Source organism: Canis lupus, chromosome 2 (assembly GCF_011100685.1).
Source record: "Canis lupus familiaris isolate Mischka breed German Shepherd chromosome 2, alternate assembly UU_Cfam_GSD_1.0, whole genome shotgun sequence".
Lineage (NCBI taxonomy): Eukaryota > Metazoa > Chordata > Mammalia > Carnivora > Canidae > Canis > Canis lupus.
Window position 1 is genome coordinate 58,516,485 of NC_049223.1, and position 20,779 is coordinate 58,537,263.

A 20,779-nucleotide genomic window follows, 5' to 3' on the forward strand; every position below is an offset into this window, starting at 1 on the left:
GGATCTAGGGAGAGAGATGACCACCTTGGAAACTGGTCTTCGTGGGGTGAGTCTGGCACAGAGGAGGCGCTCAGTATCCATTGTTGAATATGCATACACACAAGGAATAGGAGAGCTCAGTCTCTCAGAGTGAGGGGGTCATGATGACCAGTGGGGTTAGACATCAACAAGGCCAGTCTCCTGACTCCATATAGTCCTACAGAGGACCTCCAGTCCCATGGGATCTAGAGGTCGTGGCAGAGAGTGGTGAGGCAAGGCAGGGAGGTAGGCAGAGCATGGGACCCCAGCAGGTTTTCCCCCCGGGCCGGAGGTCCCCTTTAGGTGAGGACGCATAAGACCAGATGAATGGGACAAGTCTGTGGGGCACATACTCCAGGCCACAGGCAGAGGGACAATTCATTTATTGAACACCCACTATGTGCCAGGCACTGAGTGTTTGGCTGAGGTTGGCACAGAAACAAGTCCTCACACTTGGGGCACTCATAGTCTTCTGCACCCAGAAGACAAACAGGGACAAGAGAAAGATATTTAAATAATTTCAGAGTGGCAAGTGTCCTGAAGATCGCAAAGTAGGAGAAGTGATAAGGAGAAACAGGAAAGCACCAGGGGAGGTCTCCCTGAGGAGACCTTTATGCCATGGCCCGAAGGATGGCAGGGCAGCAGCCATGAGAAGTTTCCAGAAGGTGCATTCCAGACAAAGCAGATGCAAAGGAGCTTGGAATCCTGGAGGGACAGTGAGCACCCTTGTGGATGGAACTGAGTGAGCAAACAGGATGGCAGCAGAGGAGACAGGAGGGCCGTCTGACCAGCAGGGGGGAATCTGGCTTTCTGCAGAGCTGTAGCCAGCAATCTGCTGGGGGCAGGCAGCCACGCCCCGACTAGGCTCAGCACCCTGTGCCCTCTCCCCTGGGCCAGACACAGAGGAGCCCTTCCCGAAGTTGGTCCCGAACCCCTTGTACTGCAGTAGTGGCCCGGGCCCCTAGGGAGGATCCTTGCCGGGGTGGATGGCAGGGTGGCGGGGAGAGCCTTACCGTGAACATGAGCTGGCAACCTCCCAGGATGTAGTCAAGGAAGGAGTAGTCCCGGTTTATCTGGAAGGAGTCAGCGGAGTCGGTGGGTGCCTGCCCTGCGCCGGATGGCTGGCCCTCTACCTGCCCACAGTCCCCAGGAATGACCTCTCGGGAACTGATTGCTCTGGGCCCTGAAACCTTAGTCGAGTCAAGGAGGCCAAGGGAAGCCCCAGTCTGATTATGACCAAGCCCCACTCTCTCTGTAACAAAGCACTCAGAGCAACAGTCCAGTGGGTCTCACACACGCACACGCGCGTGCATGCACTGTCTCCCAGCAGGTCCCAGGGCCTGGTGTCAGTTGTATCCACCAATGACATGGCAGAGACAGTCTCAGTGTTGCTGTTCAGTCCCTAGGCCCGCTCCAGCCCTGGCCCTGCACTCCGAGCAGAGGCGGCCAGCTCAAGGGCTTCCGCTATACATTAATAAAGCTGCTAAAACCCCGCGTTTGTTGTGATGGTCTCTGCTCCTTTGGGCCAAGGGTACTGGCCTTCCAGTTTGGTGGAGTTATAAGGGGGGTTCCTTTCAAAATAAACGTACCTAAGAGAAAAAAACCAAGGATGGGGGAAAGAAGGGCTGATCACAAAAAAGGAATAAGTGAGGCAGGTGGCAAAAATCCTGCAGGGGACTATGACAGAAGTTCCAGAAACTTTCAAGGACTGCACACTAAGATGCTGCCACCTGACGGCTTAGCTTTCACCCAGCACTTCTGCGCTGTCCCACACTATAAACGAGCAGTCACAGAAGCCCTGCCAGACAGCAGGGCCTCCAGACCAGGACGCAGAGGCACAGGGAGGGTGCCAGGACTCACTGGGTACCTTCAGGCCCCGCGGCCAGGGCTCTCGTTGCCTTAACATCCTGCCCGATTCCAGCAGATGACGGGCTGCCAGATACCCAGGGCGGCCCTGGCCACTGCTCGTGTGACCTTCACTCCCTTTCCGGGACTCAGAGGCCCCAGCTGTACCACGGGAGTCACCTCAGTGATGTTGCGGGGCCCCTGCTGGGCGTCCGTCTGCCCCCAGGGGTGCCGGACATGTGACGGGCAAGCTGCCAGCATGGGAAGCAGGTTCCTTTCCCCGAGGAGAGGCCCTGGAAGGTCATCTTGTGCCTTCCCAGAGCTCCTTACATCCCAGGAATATGATATGAGATGAACCTGCCACATGGTTACCTTGTGAACATCCCCATTCTACAGATGAGGAGACCGAGGCCCAGAGAGGTCAAGCTCAGAAGATCCCAAAGCCAGGACATGGCAGAACCAGGATTTGAACCCAGGCCTTGCTGGCTCCAAACCCAGTGCTCTGTCCATCCCTTTGGTGGTGACAGCTCCCTGCGTGACCCCCAACCAGGCCCCTGCCTGGGCCTACCCTGCTGGCTCACCTTGCAGGAGCACAGGATAATGATGCCTGAGTTTTTATAGTTCTTCTTCTTCCTTTGCTTCTTGGGGTTGATGCACTCAAACTCCAGCTGGACAACATGAGAAGAGAAAGAGAAGCTCATCCGGGCCTTCCATGGGGGCCGACCCTCCCCTGGACCCCAGGATCCCCTCCATAGTGCTGACTGGAGGGCAGCATGCCTCTTCCAGGAAGCCTTCCTGGATGTCCACACCCAGAAAAGGTTCCTATGACTTCAAGCTCACACCAAGCTGTGCTTGCCTGACGTAGGAGGACCTGCATCTGCCCCCCACCCCAGACGATGACTCGTCTACATCATGTCCACTCCTATACCCGGAACCATCACCCAGGGCCCGGCTTCTTGAGCTGAGTTAAATGGACAGCTCTTGAGCGCTCACCATGTGCTAGGCCCTTCCCCAGTATCATCTCATGTGACTCCCACTCTCTTCCTCTGCCCCACTGGGCAGATGGGGAAATAGGCTCAGAGGAATCGGAAGTCTTGCTTAATTAGGGCCACAGAGCCAGAGAGGTGGGATCTGGGCCCCAGTCTGCCCAATCCTAAGCCTGTGTCCCCCACTCGTCCCCTGCTGAGCTTTCAGGGTCACACGCACGGGGCCCATCTCACCGGGACGCCATCACGAGCCTCACACATCTGCGACACCGAAGTCTGGAACTCGCCGATGAAGTCATGGCCCCCGTCATTGTCATAGTCGTAACACATGACCTGGGGTGGGTCCAGTGAGGTCACCTCAGGGTAGCTCCCAAGGAGGTGCTCTCAGACCCTCACAGTTGCCTGAGCAAATCCCACATCTTCCTTTTGCTGGTGCCTCCCCCTGATCCCCAGCATCTGCCTTGCTGGGATGATGCTGTTAGCTCCTGAACTGCCTCCTGCAGGAAGCCTTCCCTGATTGCTGGGAAAAGGGACACCCCAGCAATGGAGGCTGTACACTCTGGAGCAGGAAGCTTGACTCCCCACACACCTGTCACTCAGCTCCTCATCTGTTTGGGGCTGTGGCCCACTTGCCTTCGTGGGCCATGGCCAGGGGCCTTCCCTAGGGATGTTCCACAGGGCAACTCTGGACATGCCTTTCATTTCCCTACATTGTTACCTTCCTTGAGATAGGCACAAAAAAATCCCAGCTTTCCATGCCCTCTAACTGAGCTGCCACTTCTTGGAAGAAGGCAAGAATTAACCATACCCATTCCACTGATGGGTAAACTAAGGCTCAAGAGGGAAGCACTTGCCCAAAGTCTCACAGCAGCAGTAGGAGACCAGAACTGGAATTCGGGTTTCCTACTACCCCATTCAGGGATCTCTGCCCCGGCCTCACTGATCTCCTCTCCCCTATCTGCATCAGACACGGTCCCGGAGGACTGAGGGTTTGTAGAGACCAGTAACCAATGTCCTCATCACAGTGACACTTGGTTGCTTCCAAGGTGCTTGCATACTCGCTCTCCTCGGTGGCAGCACCCCAGCCCTCTGGGAAGAACCGGGTAGTCATTCTGTTCCTGTTTCAGAGAAGGGCTCACGGAGACAGCTGCCCAGATGGCTCAGGGGGTCAGACATGTGAGACGAGAGCCCAGGTCCCCACCTCTCCCCTTACATAGGTTTGCTTTTTCCATCTTAATAAGGAAGAGCTTTGCCAAGGCGTCCCCAGAAAGCCGCGGGTAAGCAAGGAGGCTGGAGCTGGCAGGGTGGGGTGCAGGGCCCCCGAGCCCCCTCACCTGGATGGGCTTTTCCATGTCCCCATCACACAGGGACACCAATGGCACAGTGAACGGTTTCCACACAGGGTCCAGCGTGTACTTGATCACCTGCAGCACAGCGAGAGCCACGGGTGAGGGCAGGTCCAGGGCAGCAGTGCTCTGGGGTTGGGCCAGTCCTGCAGGTTTGCGGGTGGCAGGTACAGAGGCCCACGGCCACACCTCTGGGAGGGAAGGGAGCATCCCCGTGGCAGGGAGGGATGGCGCCTTGAGGCACCATAATGGCTTTGCCTGTTCACTGCGTGGCTGTGACCTTACAGCCCGTCCTGACACATGGGGGTAGCCAGACTACAGACCCACGGACTTAGAGACTCCCAGCGCCCTGTGCACCCACCTCAGTCCTGTGAACCAGCATCCACTTGCCATCGTCTCCTGGTTTATAGAACTCCAGAAATGGGTCTGACTTTCCAAAGAGGTCCTGGAGGAAGCAAGAGGATGTGTGTGAGGAAGGTACAACTCTGCCGTATTCAGATGAGAGGTGGGGGGGGGGACCCAGCTGCCTTCCCCAATCCAGCCTCAGGAGTGGGAGCTGCGAGCAAAGCCAGCCCCCTGGGGCCAACCAGCTCCCCCAGGAGAAACCACCTCATCCTGGGGTTACCAAAGCCTGTGCTCAGAGACCTTGAGACCTGGAGCCTGCAGGCATTATAACTTAGATGGGGCAGGACTTCAAAAGGTGATAGTTCCTGCAGCAGGATGTGATTTTAATTTATTTCGTGGGAATCTGAGAAACTGAAACTATCTGAGCATGTCACAGAAGGGATATGATATCCTTTAAAAATCCATTTTAAAACAAGTATCAGGTAATATTCAGGGAAAAAAACATCCCAGGCAGAGGGAACAGCAAGTGCAAAGGTCCCGAGGCAGGAGGATGCTTGGTGCAATCCTGCGACAACAAAGAGGCTGATTTGGCTGAGGCAGAATGATGGTGGGAAGAGTAGTGGGAGTGAGGTGAGGGGGCACTGTGGACACACCCAGTGGGGCCCTGTAGGTTACTATAATGATTCTAGCATTGACACTGAGTGAAATAAGGAGTCCCCAGGAGGGGGTTTCCAGTTACGTCTTAAACACCTCTAAATAATGGTAAACTCACTACTTCAGTGGTAAAGAGGTCCTAATTTGGCATGGCCTGAGCTATGGACTGCTTCCTGGATGGGGCGTGATGAAGGTAATGGCCAGAAGCAGCAGGACTAGGCCCCACGAGCCTGGGCTGGGGGAGGGATACTGCTCCCTGATGGAGAACCCCCTTCTCGACTGCCTTACCTTCTTGTCCAGCTTCCTGCCCGCCAGACTCAGGGTGATGACCTGGTTATCGGACAGCTCCTGGGCAGCAATCTGTGAGGCCAGAGGAATGTGAGGGTCGGGACCTCCCATCTGACCCCCTCCCTCCCTACCCTCCAGCATCCTGCCAGACAGAGTGAGCACAGGTACTCAGGAGTCAGCTCTCCAGGGCTGGGAAGGGGAAAGGAGAGGAGGGGTAGTACCACGCGACCCTGCCTGTGGCTCTCATCTTCTCAAAACCTCTGTTTCTACCAAAGTAAACTATCTGAATAAGAGAATCAGCACTGCTCATGATGGGGAAGCCATTTGAGGAACCCCAGATGAGGGGTGGTCTTGAGCCCTGGGGAGCATAGCTACCTCAAAACGCCAAGACACTGGGCATTCCAGGAACCTTACTGTGTAGCTAGGGAAACTGAAGCCCGGGGCAGGGGCAGGAGTCACCTGAGCTCCCTCTGCTGCCTTATCATCTGTCCCTCCATGCCTTTCCTCTCAGCCATGGCCTTTATGGCCCATCCCAGCCAGTGATGGACCAGCTGAGTGACCCTGGGGCTACCCTTGCCCTCTCTGGGCCTCTCTCTCTCATTCTCTACTCTCCTCACAGAGGGGCAGGGAAAGCCCTCAGGCCAACAGCAACATATGTGGGCTGGGTTCCTCTTACCTCATGCCTATTGGACAGCCTCACCCACAAGCTACTGGACCTTCCAGAACCACACACAGGCCAGGTTGGACACTAGGCTCCCCTTCCTTTCCTCCATCAGACTTGCTCAACAACCTTGCAAGGGAGATCCTATTACTGCCCTCATTCCACAGAAGAAGGAGCCGAGGTCTGGAGCCACACCACCGCAATGCTAGGGGAAACAGTGTACCAGGCTGGGGGCGGGGGGGGGGGGGGGGGGGGGGCGTGGTGCAGAGGGAACTGCTGCTGGGTTGGCTTCCAGATGGAGGGGAGCTGGCTAGTGAAGGTATATAGATGGCAAGGTTCTGAACCCCAAGAAGTGGGGGGAGGGGTTGGGAGAGAATATCCCAGGTGGCAGGAACAGTGGGATGCTAAGAATTCAGTTTGCATGGAGCCCATAGTATGTACTTGAAGGAAAGCAAGGAGGGGTTCCTCAGAGCCTTGAATGTAAACTCCACAGGCAGTGGGGAGGCAGGGAGGCTCCAGAGCACGGGTGTGACTATAAATGAGCACATATAGCTTCGGCTCTCCTCCCTCCAGCTGGCCAGTTCCTCAGCCGTCATACTGGCTCTGAAGGGGGACAGTCGGGAGGGAACCTCATTAGCCTAACTGCCCCAGTGTGCTTTGTCTCTGGGCTCCAGGTCCCTTACGTGTAAAACAGGTTTCACTCCCTTCCAGGAGACTGTGAGGACCCAGGACTGGTCTGCGCAAAGTGCCTGCGTAAGGCTGGGATCAGTGCGCATCGCTGGGATCAGTGCGCGTCGCTGGAATCACTGCGCGCTGCAGCCGCACACAGAGACCCGCAAGGCGCTTCTCCGAGCCGCCCTAGGGAGGGCAGGCCGGGCGGGAGGAGAGGGCGTGCTGGGAGGCCTTCGGAACGAGTGGGGGCACCCCTCTGCCCCGGGAGCAGGAGGCCACAGGGGCCTCTGGCAAGCCCCCTACTACCAGCTTGGCGGCCCTCAATGCATCATATGTAAAGCCAGGAGCCCGTTGCTAAGAGACCTGTTGCTAAGTTGTAAGTTGGGCCTTTTTACTCCAAACAAAGCTGGTGATTATCTGCCAGGGAAGCAGCCCATTGATGGGGGAGGGCAGCGGGCAGAGCGGAGGGGTGCGGAGCGCAGGGAGGGGGCTGGTACCGTAATCAAGCCCTTCCCTGCAGGCTTGTCATTCATCAGCAGCAGAGGCCGAGTGATCTTCTTGCTGGAGACGATCTGGGTAGGGGGCGGGAGAGAAGAGAATGGCGCTGCTAAGGGTTGGTGGGGAGGAAAGATGCTCAACGGGCACCACTCAGAGCACGCGGCTGGCTTCCTGCGGCCACCGTCTACACCTCCCCCTGAGTGACTGTCACATCGGGACGGGGCAGCAAGGTGGCTTACTGCACTGGGCAGCCGAGGAGACTGGCGCCCAGGGGCGTCAGGACACTTGCTGGAGGGCTCACAGCTGGGGTCGAATCCCTGCAGCCCCACTCCCGGCGACCCGCGTACCCCCCAGCAAAGGCTCTGGCAAGGATCCCCTTCGGAGGCACCTGCAGCGAGCCAGGCCCGCTCACTGCCTCCCCTAAAGGCATCTACAGACCCCACCCCCTCCGCAGGGAGTGACCCCTGATGGAGAAGAGCAAATCCGAACTCCTATTACATGTTCATGCTCCGAATAGGGAATCCATTCGGGCAGCGCTCAGCCTCAACGCCATCCAGCCAGGGAGAGCGAGCACGCGGCAAAGCTGCCCTCCGCCACCTCTGTACACCCCATCCCCACGCTCTCCGTGGGCCTCTTGGGCGGGGGAAGGGGGTGCCAGTGCTTGCGCGGGTCTGCTCGGCTTTCCGCCCCAGCCCACTGGGCGGGTCACCACCTGCTCCGTGCGCCGTGGCCTTCGACGCCTGTTCTACGGGTGCGGCCACTGGGGGCGCCAAAGGGCGCGGGGAGAGCAGGTGCGGAGGCGGCTGGGCTGGGGTTGGGCGCACGTGCCGCTCCTCCGGCCTCGGCTCTAGCCCAGGGACCCCCACCCCGGCCCCCTGCGCAACCTCCCCCAGGCGAGGGGCGGCGGCGGGGCGCGGGGGTCAGGGCTGCCGGCGCACCCCGCGGCGCTCTCCCGTTACCCCTGGCGGGCGTGGACTCCTGGGTAGGAACCCCGGGGACACACCCCGCTTCCCTCACAGCTGCTGCCCCTTGCGGGTTCCATCCCTTCTTCTGGAAGGCCCGGGCCACTTCAGCGTGCACGATTCCTCCACCATCACTCGTGGCAAGGTGGTCATCATTAGGCCAGAGTGAAATAGGGGTTGGGGGACTGGGCCGAGGTCCCGAAGGGGGCGGGCACTTGGCCATAAGGGCCATGAGGATGGTTGGAACTTGTGTGAGGGGCTCCTAGCCCTGCAACCTCCCTACTCCAGACGCTCACCAAGGACCAGGCTGGATGGGGAAGTGTCGCCCACGGAGAGAAAGGAAGTTGCTCAAGTTTACCCAGTAAGCCAGACAGAAAAACGGACTCCCATGGGCACCTGGGTTGCTGGTCAGATGGATGCTCATTCCCCAGGAAGTCAAGACCACGTCTGATTACTTCTAACAATCGGAAGTTCTGGCTACGTGGGGTCCCCAGTCCCGTGTGGCCACAGCCTGCTGGCACTGTGTTCAGTGCTTTCTGATGGGAACTCTTGAGTTTGGCCCCAAACCACTGGGCTACTCACCCACTTTTGTACCTGCTTGCCCCCAAGGCGATCTGCATTTTCCATGCTACCTTGGAAGCCAGCCAAGAAAATGGGGCTAGGGACAGGAGGCAGCAGGAGAGACTGGCTCCAAGGGAGGGACTGCCCTGTCCTTTGGAGCAGCAGGTGATGTCAGGGGTGGGAACTGCCTTGCCCTTGTCCCCCTGGAGGGGCCAGGCTCACCGTGCCCAGGCTGCAGGAGAACTGGCCCAGGAAATCGTGCTCATCGAGCTGTGTGCTGGACTTGTCCTGGTCAAACAAGGCGAACTTGAGCTTCTGCACCTCCTCAAAGTGGTAATCGAGGACGAACTTCTTGGAGAATGCAGGGTTGAGGTTGTTGACAGCAGTTTCTGTCCTGTCATACTAGCAGAGGGGCAGGGAAACAGGAGCCAGAGTCAGGTGGCCGGTTCAGGCCTTCTCGGTCTGCCCCAAATCATTCTGCTAACTTGTTGCACCCCTACTCTGTGCCAGGCACTCATGGCCAGTTACCCGGGTGGCTGAGGCAGCTATGACTCCAGCTCACAGATGAGGACATGGAGGCACAGAGAGGGTAAGGGATTTACCCAAGATTGACAGCTAGAGGGGCAGTGTCAAGATTTGAACCCAGGTCTACTAGCACTGACACTCTGAACTCTTTGGCCCTGGCTCCATACCAGGTGCCAGGGGAAGAGGTCGAGCCGTGTCTCTACCTATGTAAGTGACAGAAGGTAAATCCCTTTATCCATCAAGGCCTCAGTTTCCAGATTTGTAGAATGAAGGGATTTGACTACCAGAGGTTTTTATCCTTTTTATCTTGGAAGAACTCTTTTTCCAAACTCCATTTCATGTGGCCACTAAGAAACAGGATGGAAATAAAGAGGGGTAAATAGGGGCAGATGCTTGCATCTGGGCATTGTACAGCCCAACATCCCCCACCTACTGGGGAAACCAAGGCCTGGGTAAAGTCAGGGCCTTGTAGTGTGGGTCAGCGGTGTGGCTGGGACAAGAACCCCGCCTCCTGGCCTCTCTACGTTGAGGCCCCAAACCGCGAGTCTGGGTGATGGTCTATTTTGGGGCCTGGGCTATGTTGATTTTCCCTCCCCACCCAGTCTATTTCCAAGGGCTGGAACAGCAGGGATGAAAGAGGTCTTGGCTCTGGGCTATTTTTAGTGAGGGTGGCCAGCCTGGGTGAGAGAGAGATTGTCCGGGGGAGGTCGGGGTGGGGGGTGCCATGCATGGGGGCGAGGGGTAGTGGGGAGGACACCATTCTCTGAGGGTTTGTGGGGGCTCCAGAGACTTGGCTGAGGGGACGAGGATGCTCCAGACAAGCTGGTTTTAGTCCTTGGCTGACCCCATGTTCCACCTCCCACTTCTGGCTGCGCTGCCACGGGTGACATGGGGGAGTCCCTACCCATTCTGGGCCTACTTTTCCCCTCCGTATAATGGGTCAATGACCTCAGCACCATTTCCTTGGCATCCTAAGAAGGAGCCAACACCTGTGAAACTTAGTAAACCACAGTATGTTCACTGCGGATGCCCACTGTGGCTTAGCTGAATAACTATTCAAAATAGATACATATTTTGGAAATTTTACACGCATATACAACTATCTCAAAGGCCAGATACCAAACTGTCAACAGTGGTTCTCCCTGAATACAAGTCCCACTGTTCTGTTTTCTTTAGGTCTGTTTTTTCTAAATTTTAACATTCTTGGCAAAGCTTCTCAATGGAAACTATGTATTATCTGATTTGGCTCTGTTTATAATTGAAAGTAATCAAAAACAATAGAGTACATTTTCTTTGAGACTTACTTTACTACAATGAACAAAGACCCCTTTTAAAACAAAAACAAAGTAACTTTTAAAACTTGAAAATGTTAACGGTTTGGATTTCTCAAAATCCTTCCTCAAGCTGCATCTCTCCCCAGCCCTCAGGCTGAAGTCTTCTAGCTCAGAAGTCCTTAGCAGTCCACCTCCCCAGTACTGGGGCTCTGGGGCAAGGTAGGCAGGGGAAGGATATCTTCATTTCACAGATGAAGAGACAGGCTCAGAGAGGGGCAGCCACCTGCCCAAGGCCACACAGCAGGGAGCGACAGACCTGCGTCTTGCTCCAGCTCTGGGACCAAAGCCTGAGTTCTGCATTTCTCTGTTTGCTCTTCACTGACTGTTCTTTCACTTAGGAATAAATGTGGAAAGTTATTTTAAAAATGGAAGCATTTTGTAAAACTAATATCTAAGGTTTTTATGTATTATAGTAATTTAAAATATTGCAATATAAAATATAATATAAATCTCTGAATTATAATAACTTGAATATGAATATCATTATTTTAAGTAGTAATATACACACATTTTATTGATTTTTTAAAGTTTTTTTTAAATTTTAAATAATCTCTATACCTCACAGGGGGCTTGAACACACAAACCCAAGATCAAGAGCCATATGCTCCTCTGACTGAGCCAGCCAGGTGCCCCTAAAAACATTTTAAATAAAATATATTTTTTTTAAGTAGGTTCCACACCCAATGTGGTGCTTGAACTCACTACACTGAGATCAAGAATCACATGTTCTATTGACTGAGCCAGCCAGGTGCCCTTTAAAATTTAATTTTAAAAGCAATAATCTTCTAATAACCCCTGTCCCATCCTCGAACTCCCTCCAAGGGCAAAACCTGGAAGTTCTAGGATCCAGTGAGAGTCCCTCCCCAGCAACTGAGCAGCCCTCCACCTACCCCAGATGCACATGGAGGGGGCTCACCTCAATCCACCTGCCATCGTTCTCTGTAAAGAGGACACAGAAGGGGTCAGACTTGGAGGTCACATCCCGGTCCAGCAGGTTCTGGCCACTCACGGACAGCTCCACCTTGCACACACAATACTGGGACCCGATGGGGGCTGCCCCCACTGCCGGGGTGCCCCCACTAGGGATGTAGGCCATGGGAGTTGGTGGTGGTGGCAGCAGTTCCTGGCAGTCTAGGGGAACAGAAGTGGGGGTCAGAGAGATGGAATGACAGCTGTGTTTACGGCAGGATAACGAAAGCAAAAGCTTGACAAAAGAAGGATGAAGAAAACTGAGTAGGCATGTTTAGTTTGCAGTTATTATCTGCGTTGATCAATCTTTATCTATGAGACCCACGCAAGTCAGATTAGCAACAGATCACAGTGGACCTAGGCATCTAAGACATTCATTTTGCCAGGACAACCTGGGCTTCTCCTGGGCGATTAACAAGTTTTTTTTTTTTTTTTTTTGCTATTAACATTTTGGCTACGGTGGAGCTTATAATAGCTCAGGTCTCCCTCTTTGCTTTGGCCACTAGGAAGCTCACTCCTGATAACTTATCCAAAATTTGCCTTTGTTCATTGCAGTCTTGTTCATCTTGTGTATCCTGAGCCTCAGCACAGTGACAGAGACACAAGAAGGCACCTGATGTATGCTTGTTGAATAAGAAAGATGAGCATATATATTGGTGAATGGACAGACCCTCCACGTTGCTCAGATTCTGTCTGACTTGGTCATTATCCTCAACGCAGAATTTACTCTTTCACTCGCACATGACTTCCCTCAGTTACCACGGACAGGGCCTCATGTACCCCTTCCACTGTCACAGCTAATTACTGGCATTTGCTTATTTTAAGCAGTTCTGTTTTCTTCCAAGTGCAAGGTGTTCATCTGGAACAAGTGCTGAGAAACCCATCTCGGGGGTAGAGGGGGGCTCTGGGCTCCACCCATAACAAGTCCTCTGGCTCTCTGTGCCTCAGTTTTCCCATCTGCCCATGAGACATCATGACACAGCCCTCCCTCCCAGAATCCTGTGGTCAGGTCTTATTTCCACCAGCTCATGTGTAGTTCACACAGACCTCGTCACTGTGTGGATGAGTCCAGCTCCTTGACTAATATTTCACCCTCTCACTGCAGAGTGGGTGACCAGTCCTGCACTGCCCCCCAGGCTGTTCCCTGAGGGGACACGAATCCAACCTACTGTGTTTATGAGCACTAGCTAGGAGCTGAGCATGTGATCTGCTAATCCTCACTGGGTCTTGTGGGGCAGGTACTAACCCTGTTTTCCAGATGAGGATGCCGAGGCTCACTCATCTACTCTACATAGAGTGTTTACTGAGCATCTACTAGGTCCCAGGAACCGGGCCTGGATGGGGATCCTGTAGGCAGAGGGCTGCCCAGTCTCAGCTCTCACAGTCTAGCTGACAGCAGCCAGTCCTGGGGGGCTTAAAGTGATGGAAACCCTGAAGGGTTTCGAGCAGAGGGGTGACATAATCTGATTAGTGTTTTGAAGGCTGACTCTGGCCCCTGTGGGGAGAAGAGGATGTCAGGCTAGGGGAGGCAGCAGGGAGGCTGGCGAGGAGGCAGCTGTCAGCCAGGCAGGAGGGACCAAGGCACAGTGGCAAAGCTGGGCTCACCCTTCTCCCTCTGACCCCCACTGCAGCCAACTCCCTGAGCGCCAGCCAACCTCTGGCTGGGCAGACAGAGGCCCCAGTCTGTACGAGGCCTGGGCAAGTGTGGGGCTGGCGCCAGAGGCCCCTCTCCCCGTCCAGACATAGTGCACTCTCGGCGTGCCTGGCAGGAGAGGATCTGGACAGTGACACAGCCAGTGTTCAGTCCCCACCCCATCTGTCCCTACAACCTCATCATCATCACACGAGCCCACAGCAGCAGGACAGCACTGCAATTTGCCCGCAGGAATTCTTTTTGTCGTGTAAAAATCAGTTTCTACAGGAAGGGCTAGGGAAACTGCAATCACTCCCTGGGTGCAGGTGGGTAGCCCTCCACATGGGGGAGGGGAGGGCAAATCCTTGACCCAGCTGGGAGGGCAGGGGTGGGCTGGGTGGGGGTACAGGGATGTCCAATGGGACACCTTGCCATTTGGCCGAGAGATTGCCTGCTGATGCTCACAACCACCCGGAGTGGGGTGGGTCACAACGGTCACCCCCATTTTACAGATGAGGAAACAGGCCCAGAGGGTGAAGTCCCCTGCCCAAGGTCTCATGGCCAAGGAGCCAGAGAGACTGGGTGTGTAAGCTGGCTCTCCGGGCTCCCCAGGCCAATCTGTGCCTCTGGCCAGGGAAGGAGGGCTGCTAGTCGGGGCCTGGGGGAGTCATCACGGCTGAAGTTACACCGTCCACACCTCCGAGGTCATCGCTGAGGGCATGGGTTCCAGCTTACCCGCCTCCTCTCCACATCATGGAGCCCCCTTCATGACATGCTAGGTGCCAACGAGACCACCATTCCCCCTGCTGCCAAGTCAGAGGTATCTGCTTTCCCCCTGAGGGGCACCAGGTAGTTCCTCGTGTGTGCACACGCCTGTGTATGATCACATACACACACATGCACACAAGCCCCACGACAACAGAGGCCAAGGCACGCAGGCACACCTTGGGCCTGCTTCTCCCCTGCCCTGGCCTCCCCCACATCCAGTGCTACCACGCTGTCCTCCTACCCCACACTGGCTGCGGCCTGGCCCAGGGCATGGCCAGGAGGGCCCAGGTCACAGGGGAGGGGGAGGGTCAGGCTGGCTGAGCTCCTCAGAGCCTGTGGCGACTCCACCTGGTGTAGCAAACAGGCCCTAGCTAGAGCAAGCAATAGGTGGGCAGGGGAGGGGCACTCCGCTCCCAGCTCGGGCCAGGGTCCCCATCCCCAACTCACCCTCTGGCTGGAAGTTTCTGGATCCCCGAAATGGGGAGCACATGATGTCCGGAGTTGGGGCCGGCTAGGGTCACAGCGGGCCCCTCTGTGCCAGCCCGGCAGCGGGCAGGCAGGCCGGACCCTGAGGCCTGACGCAATGGAAAAAGAAATCACAGCTTATGCTGGGGCCGGGCCCCCTCCCCTCCTACTCCAGCAGGAGGGCAGGCGGGCAAGGTGTCATTAAGGGAGGGTTGGGCCTGCCATGCGCATCTGGGCCAAACGGAAACCTCCTTAATACAGTACCCAGCACCCGCACCACAGGTAATTTGAGGTTAGGGCTGGAGAGGATGCATGGGGAGCCTGGGCCTGCGCGCAGATGGTCCTGACTCTTGGCCCACATGGGCACAGGTCTTCTAGGGTGACCAGATCCCCAGGGAAAGAGCTGGAAGGTGGGGATACAAAACCAATAGTCCCTTTTACAAAGCAAAGAGAGGGTAGGGCTTGGGAATTCTCATCCATTCGTTCTACAAACACTCCCAGAGTGCCCTGCAAGGAAGAGCGATGAATAAGACACTGCGGCTTCAGCCCCCACAGGGTCCACTGGCCCCAGCTCCTAATTCATCTTGCCCTTCAGGCAAGACAGGATAGGCTCTGGGGACTCTGGTGCTGAACCACAGGTCTGGGACATTAGCGGTTTAGCCAGAAACCTAGGAACCCATCATCCTTGACCTCTCTTTCCTTCACCCCCCATATATCCCACCGCTGCTGTAGATTTCACCTCCACAATGCATGGAGCAATCTCCTTACAGCCTCACTTCCACTGCATTGGCCCAGCCAGACCACCACTGTCTTGTGTCCAGCCAGGCACTGGCCCATGACAACTCTGAGCAACCCAGAGCCAGAGGGAGTTTTTATACATGCAAATCAGATGCCACTAGCACCTGAAAATCTTCCAGTGGCTTCCCCTCTCAGGCCACAAAAAAACCCCAACTCTCCCAGGGCTTCTAGGGCCCTGCTTGACCTGACCCCATCCCATGCCATCCTCCCCACTTCCTGCCCCGCCCCACCCCAGCTACACTGGCCTTCTTGTGCTCTGCAAACATGTCAGCCTTTTTCCTACCTCAGGGCCTTTGTACTTGCTATTCCCTCTGCCAGAACTGCTTTTCTTCACAGGGTGGGTCTTGGTTGTCGGAGGCCATCCCCGGTCACCCGAGCTAACGCAATTTCCGGCTCAGCCCCACGCTGTTCCCTTCACAGATCACTGCAGTGTACGGTCACTTTATGTGACCATTTGTCTATCTGCCTCCCTAGAATGTAACTTCCATGCAGGAGGGATCACCACGGCTTCCCCAGCACCTCGGGCAGCATCTGCACATACTGAGTACTGAATAAGTATGTGCCAAGTGAACACAGGCTCTTTAATCTCCAGCCTCAGAGAAATCACAATGACCTCTTCCCGACACACATCACAGAGATCACAAAGCCGTCACTCACACCCTGGACCCTCATGATCACTCTAGGAGGCCAGCAGGAGAGGGCCTCATGTCCCACTCCACAAAGGTGGAAACTGAGCCCAGGAGGGGTGGTGGCTTCTCTAAAACAGGGAAGGATGATGCTGAGGCCAAAGGCCTGACTGCTTGACTCCATCCTTCTACGCACTATTGGCCACCGTGGCTCAGGGTCCAGGAGCTGGGCTGCGTGCACCCCACTCACTACGGGAAGGTCATGCCCAACCAGGAGGGTTCCTGACTCAGAGATGGGAAGTGACAGGGAGACACCAAGAGAGGCAGGCACGGGGAGATGAGCAACAGGGTCGGGGAGGCAGATGGCTGAGCTAAGCAGAAGACCTGGGAGCCTGCTGGGGAAAAGACGGAAAGGGAAGCAAAGGGCAGGGCTGAGGTGCCCAAGGAGGCAGCAGCCCCCCACTCCAGAGATTCTCAGCTGGTGGGGAGTACGGGAGGAGTGTAACAATGGGACGGCCTATCAGGACTTCAGGAGGGGCAGCACGTGCCACTTGAAAAAGCGTGCTCAACTTGATATTTATTTATTTATTTATTTATTTATTTATTTATTTATTTATTTATTTTATTTATTTGAGAGAGACAGAGATGGCGAGAGCACAAGCAGGGAGGAGAGGGAGAAGCAGGCTTGATCCCGGGACTCTGGGATCATGACCCAAGCCGAAGGCAGATGCTTCATCTACTGAGCCACCCAGGTGCCCCTCAACTTGATATTTAGAAGATGAAGAAAGAAATTCAGTTTTCAATGGCCACTACAGAAAATAATGCTCTACAAAGTCTGGTCAATGGTAGTAACAAGATCAGGGGTCAGTCTTCTGATCAGTGCCGGCAACAATAAGAGCACAGACCTAGGCCTCAGAATGCCCAACTTTTGATTCCCTGGCTCTGCCATTTACCCACTGTGTGACCTTGGGCAAGTGACTTAATCTGTCTGGTCTCAGTGTCCCCTTCTACGAAACGATGATAGTGAGAGTGCTCTCATGGGGTATTGTGAGGATTAAGTGAAGTAGGGCACTTAGAATGACAGCGTGTAGCTGGTGCTATTATCAGCAATTCTTTTTTTTTTTATTTTTTAAAGATTTTATTTATTTATTCATGAGAGACACAGAGAGAGAGAGAGAGGCAAAGACACAGGCAGAGGGAGAAGCAGGCTCCATGCAGGGAGCCCAATGTGGGACTCGATCCCGTGTCTCCAGGATCAGGCCCTGGGCCGAAGGCAGGCGCTAAACCACTGAGCCACCCAGGGATCCCCTATTATCAGCAATTCTTTTTTTTAAATCTTTTTATTTTTTAAGATTATATTTACTTATTCATGAGACACAGAGAGAGAGGCAGAGACACAGGCAGAGGGAGAAGCAGGCTCCACGCAGGGAGTCCGATGTGGGACTCGATCCCGGGACTCCAGGATCATGCCCTGGGCCAAAGGCAGATGCTCAACCGCTGAGCCACCAGGCCTCCCTTATCAGCAATTCTTGATCAGGGGGCAGGTGGCGCAGATCGAAACCTCGGGAGATGTGTGAAATTTATGGATTACGGAAAAGGGGCAAAGAGTTAAAACTGGTTGATTAACACGGCTCTAGGCTCCCCTTCTCAAACTGGAAGACACAGTGCTGGGATGCCAGTGAAGAGCAAGGTGGTAGATGGGGGGCCAGGGAGGGGATAGTGGATTCAGATGCCACAAGGTGCATCCCTCAGGGTCAGTGAATCCCGCTCCGTGGGGTCTCATCATTGATAGCAGAGGCTCCAGAGGTGGTGGCCCTAGGCCCTAGGTGGTCTCGGCTCCACATGTGTTTCCCAGGTGGGCCGCCTCAGCATCTCCTGGGAGCTTGTCAGAAATGCAGCATCCTGGGCCCCACCAGGCCTGCTCCGTCTGAATCCCCAGAGCGGCACTTAGCAAGCTGTGTTTTAACAAGCCCTCCTGGTGATTCTGCGGTGGGCTAAAGTATACACAAGTACCAGTGGGGTGGCTAGGTGGGGCATCTTGCTAAAATGCAGATTCTGATTCAGCAGGTCTAGGGACACATCTCAATGTCTGCATTTCTAACAAGCCCCTAGGATGCTGAGGCTGCCCATCCGAGACCACACTTTGAGCTCTGAGCTCCTAGATCCAAGGTCGCGGTATGGCCACCTAAGGGCCAACCACGTGCCAGGGATGGCTCTGGTTTAGCCCATAATGAGGCAGATGTCCTATTTGGTCCTCATACCAGGACTGTTCCCGGCCAGGTCTCCGCAGATCTCTGAGTTTGCAACGTTCGATCTAGCGGGTAACCATGGCTAACCAGGTGCCTGGTCCCCGTTGGCCCTGAGGGTTACGCTGACTGAACTTCTGGGGTCAGATCATGTCTTGACTATGTCCAGATCTAAGTTGCCTCCTTCGCCCCATTTCCTAGATGAGATGGTCCAGGAAGACAAATGGCAACTGTGTGAGGCTTCCCCAGAGAAAAGTGAATCAATAGGATAGCTATATATAGAGAAAGATATATTTTTTTAAAGAATTGGCTCATACAGTTGTGGGGGCTGGCAAATGCTAAATCTGTAAGACAAGACGGAAGGCTAGAAATTCAGGTCAGAGGTGACGTGGCAGTCTTGAGTCCAAAATCCACAGAGCAGACCAGGCAGGCTAGAACCAGGCAAGATTTCTATGTTGCGGTTTTGTTTTGTTTAAATAAAGTCTACCCCCAACGTGGGACTCGAACTCACGACCCAAGATCAAGAGTCGCATGTTCTACCAACGGAGCCAGCTGCCAGCTGGGCACCCCCCTATGTTGTAGTCTTGGGGCTGAATTCCTTCTTGGAGAAACCCTAGTCTTTGCTTTTATAAAAGGCCTTCAATTGATTGGATGAGGCTGACCCACATAATGGAGGGTAATCTGCTTTAAGAAAAGTCTCCTGATTTAAATGTTAATCACACCTAAAAAATAACTACACAGCAACATTAGACTGCTGTTTAACCAAACTGGTCACCATAGCCTAGCCAAGTTGACACATAAAATTAACCATCACCACAAACTTCAGCCCCTTAGGAGACCTGCTTGGGGCAGGAAAACAGGGTGCTGGGGCTGCAGTTCTGGGCCAGCTCTTCCTAAATGTGGGAGCTAGGTGGCCCTACTCCCACTCTGTCTGCTGGAAGGGAAGAGAGGAGGTGGGTGTGGCTATGCTGATGGAGAAATAGTAATAAACTGAGAGTAATAATATTGCCTCCTCCAGGCCCTGTGCTGAGCACATCATGGACTTCTACAGCTTCGTAACATCCTTGAGCGAGATATTAGCACCACCCTCATTCTCCAGATGAGCAAACTGAGGCTTGCAGGGTTTGTATTCCAGAGCCTCTGCTAAGATGACTCTGGATAAGTCCTTTGGTCCTTTTGGGTCTTAGTTTTCTTATTCATCTAAAGGAAAGTACAAAATATCTGACACACTGTAGGTGCTAGCTTGAATTGAGAAAAACCCCTCTGTGGCTCCAGACTGTTCTCAGGACAACACCTAAGCTCCCTGACTCTGCCCTCACACTTTCGGCTCCAGCTACACTGTCCACGGCACAGAGTTCCAGCAATACTTTTGTGTGCCTCCATCATTTCGCATATGCTGTTCCATCTACCTGGAGTACCCTTTGTTTACTTCGCTCTTTCATTTTTCAAACTCAGCTCAGCCAAGCCAAATGCTGTCAATACCACCCACTGTGTCCCCCTCACCCCCCACGGCCACCCCCAGGATGGCCAAAACTAAAAAAGCTGACAATACCAAGTGCTGATAAGGGTGTGAAGCACCTGGTACTCTCATGCTGCCAATGGGAGTGTAGACTGGTACAATCACTTTGGAGGAATGTTTAGCAGAGTCTACATAAGCTAAATAGATGCATCCCCTATAATGACTCGGCGATGCCCAGCAGAAACATGCACATATGGTCACCAAAAGACCCCCCTTCCTCCAGGATGACTCTCATTGCAGCACTATTTATAGTAGCCCCAGACTGGATATGTCCTGAATCCTGGTTGTCGGGAGAAGGGATAAGGAAATGTGAACAGCCATACCATGGATTATTATACTGCTGAGAGCAAGAAGGTAGCACAAGAGTGCCGAGGATATGGGGCTCATGGATGTACTGAATGGAGACAGCCAGACATAAAGGAGTACACAGTCCTGTTGGAATTGTTTATAGGGAGTAAAACAGGTCTATGCTGTTGGGAGTCAGGAGAGTGGTGGGACAGGTGGGGGAGGGGTGCTTGTGACCTGAAGAGGGGCACCAGGGGGCTCTGGAGATGGTCCCGTTTCTGTTCCTTGGTTTCAGCTCCTGGTGCCCAACACTTTGGTTTATGGACTGTCCCTGAGCCATACATGGGGGACACCTGCTCCGTGTTTGTACATTTTACACTTCGATGAAACGTTGTAAACCCCAAAACTCAGGGACCCCTTTACAAAGCCCCTCTTGAGCTCCTTGAGGGGGAGGCACTAAAATTGTCACCATCCCGTAAGCACTGGCTTAGGAAATGTCACCATCCTTTGTTGAAAGTGTGGAAAGGTAAAGGGGATGACAGGTTCTCAGAACTCAGGGGTTGGTGAATTCCGGGATTTCAGAATCAGGAATCCTCTGCATTTCCCAGCTGAAAGGCTTTGGAGTGCATCTGGTCCCACCTTCCTGGCGCACGCCAACCCCAGCCATAGCCCAGGTTCTCTGGGAAGGGGTCCATCCCAGAGCTGCTCACAGGCCCAGGCCCTCCCTACAGGCCCAGGCGGCACGCAGTCCCCAGAGAGGGGGCTGGCTCTTGCA

At 54.5% G+C, this 20,779-nt stretch overlaps 1 protein-coding gene across 1 annotated transcript in view; it reads right to left on the bottom strand.

Annotated features, from left to right (window-relative positions):
* Positions 1-20,779, bottom strand: part of CPNE2 (copine 2) — a 45,823-nt gene that overhangs the window by 19,044 nt on the left and 6,000 nt on the right. The window contains exons 2-10 of the mRNA XM_038530985.1: positions 11,612-11,826; positions 9,059-9,238; positions 7,313-7,387; positions 5,483-5,554; positions 4,557-4,640; positions 4,184-4,273; positions 3,084-3,182; positions 2,445-2,531; positions 1,032-1,091 (exon numbers count right to left, since the gene is read on the bottom strand). Of these exons, the coding sequence (XP_038386913.1) occupies positions 1,032-1,091; positions 2,445-2,531; positions 3,084-3,182; positions 4,184-4,273; positions 4,557-4,640; positions 5,483-5,554; positions 7,313-7,387; positions 9,059-9,238; positions 11,612-11,791 (927 nt within the window). The 5' untranslated portion in view covers positions 11,792-11,826. The remainder of the gene's footprint in view (positions 1-1,031; positions 1,092-2,444; positions 2,532-3,083; positions 3,183-4,183; positions 4,274-4,556; positions 4,641-5,482; positions 5,555-7,312; positions 7,388-9,058; positions 9,239-11,611; positions 11,827-20,779) is intronic.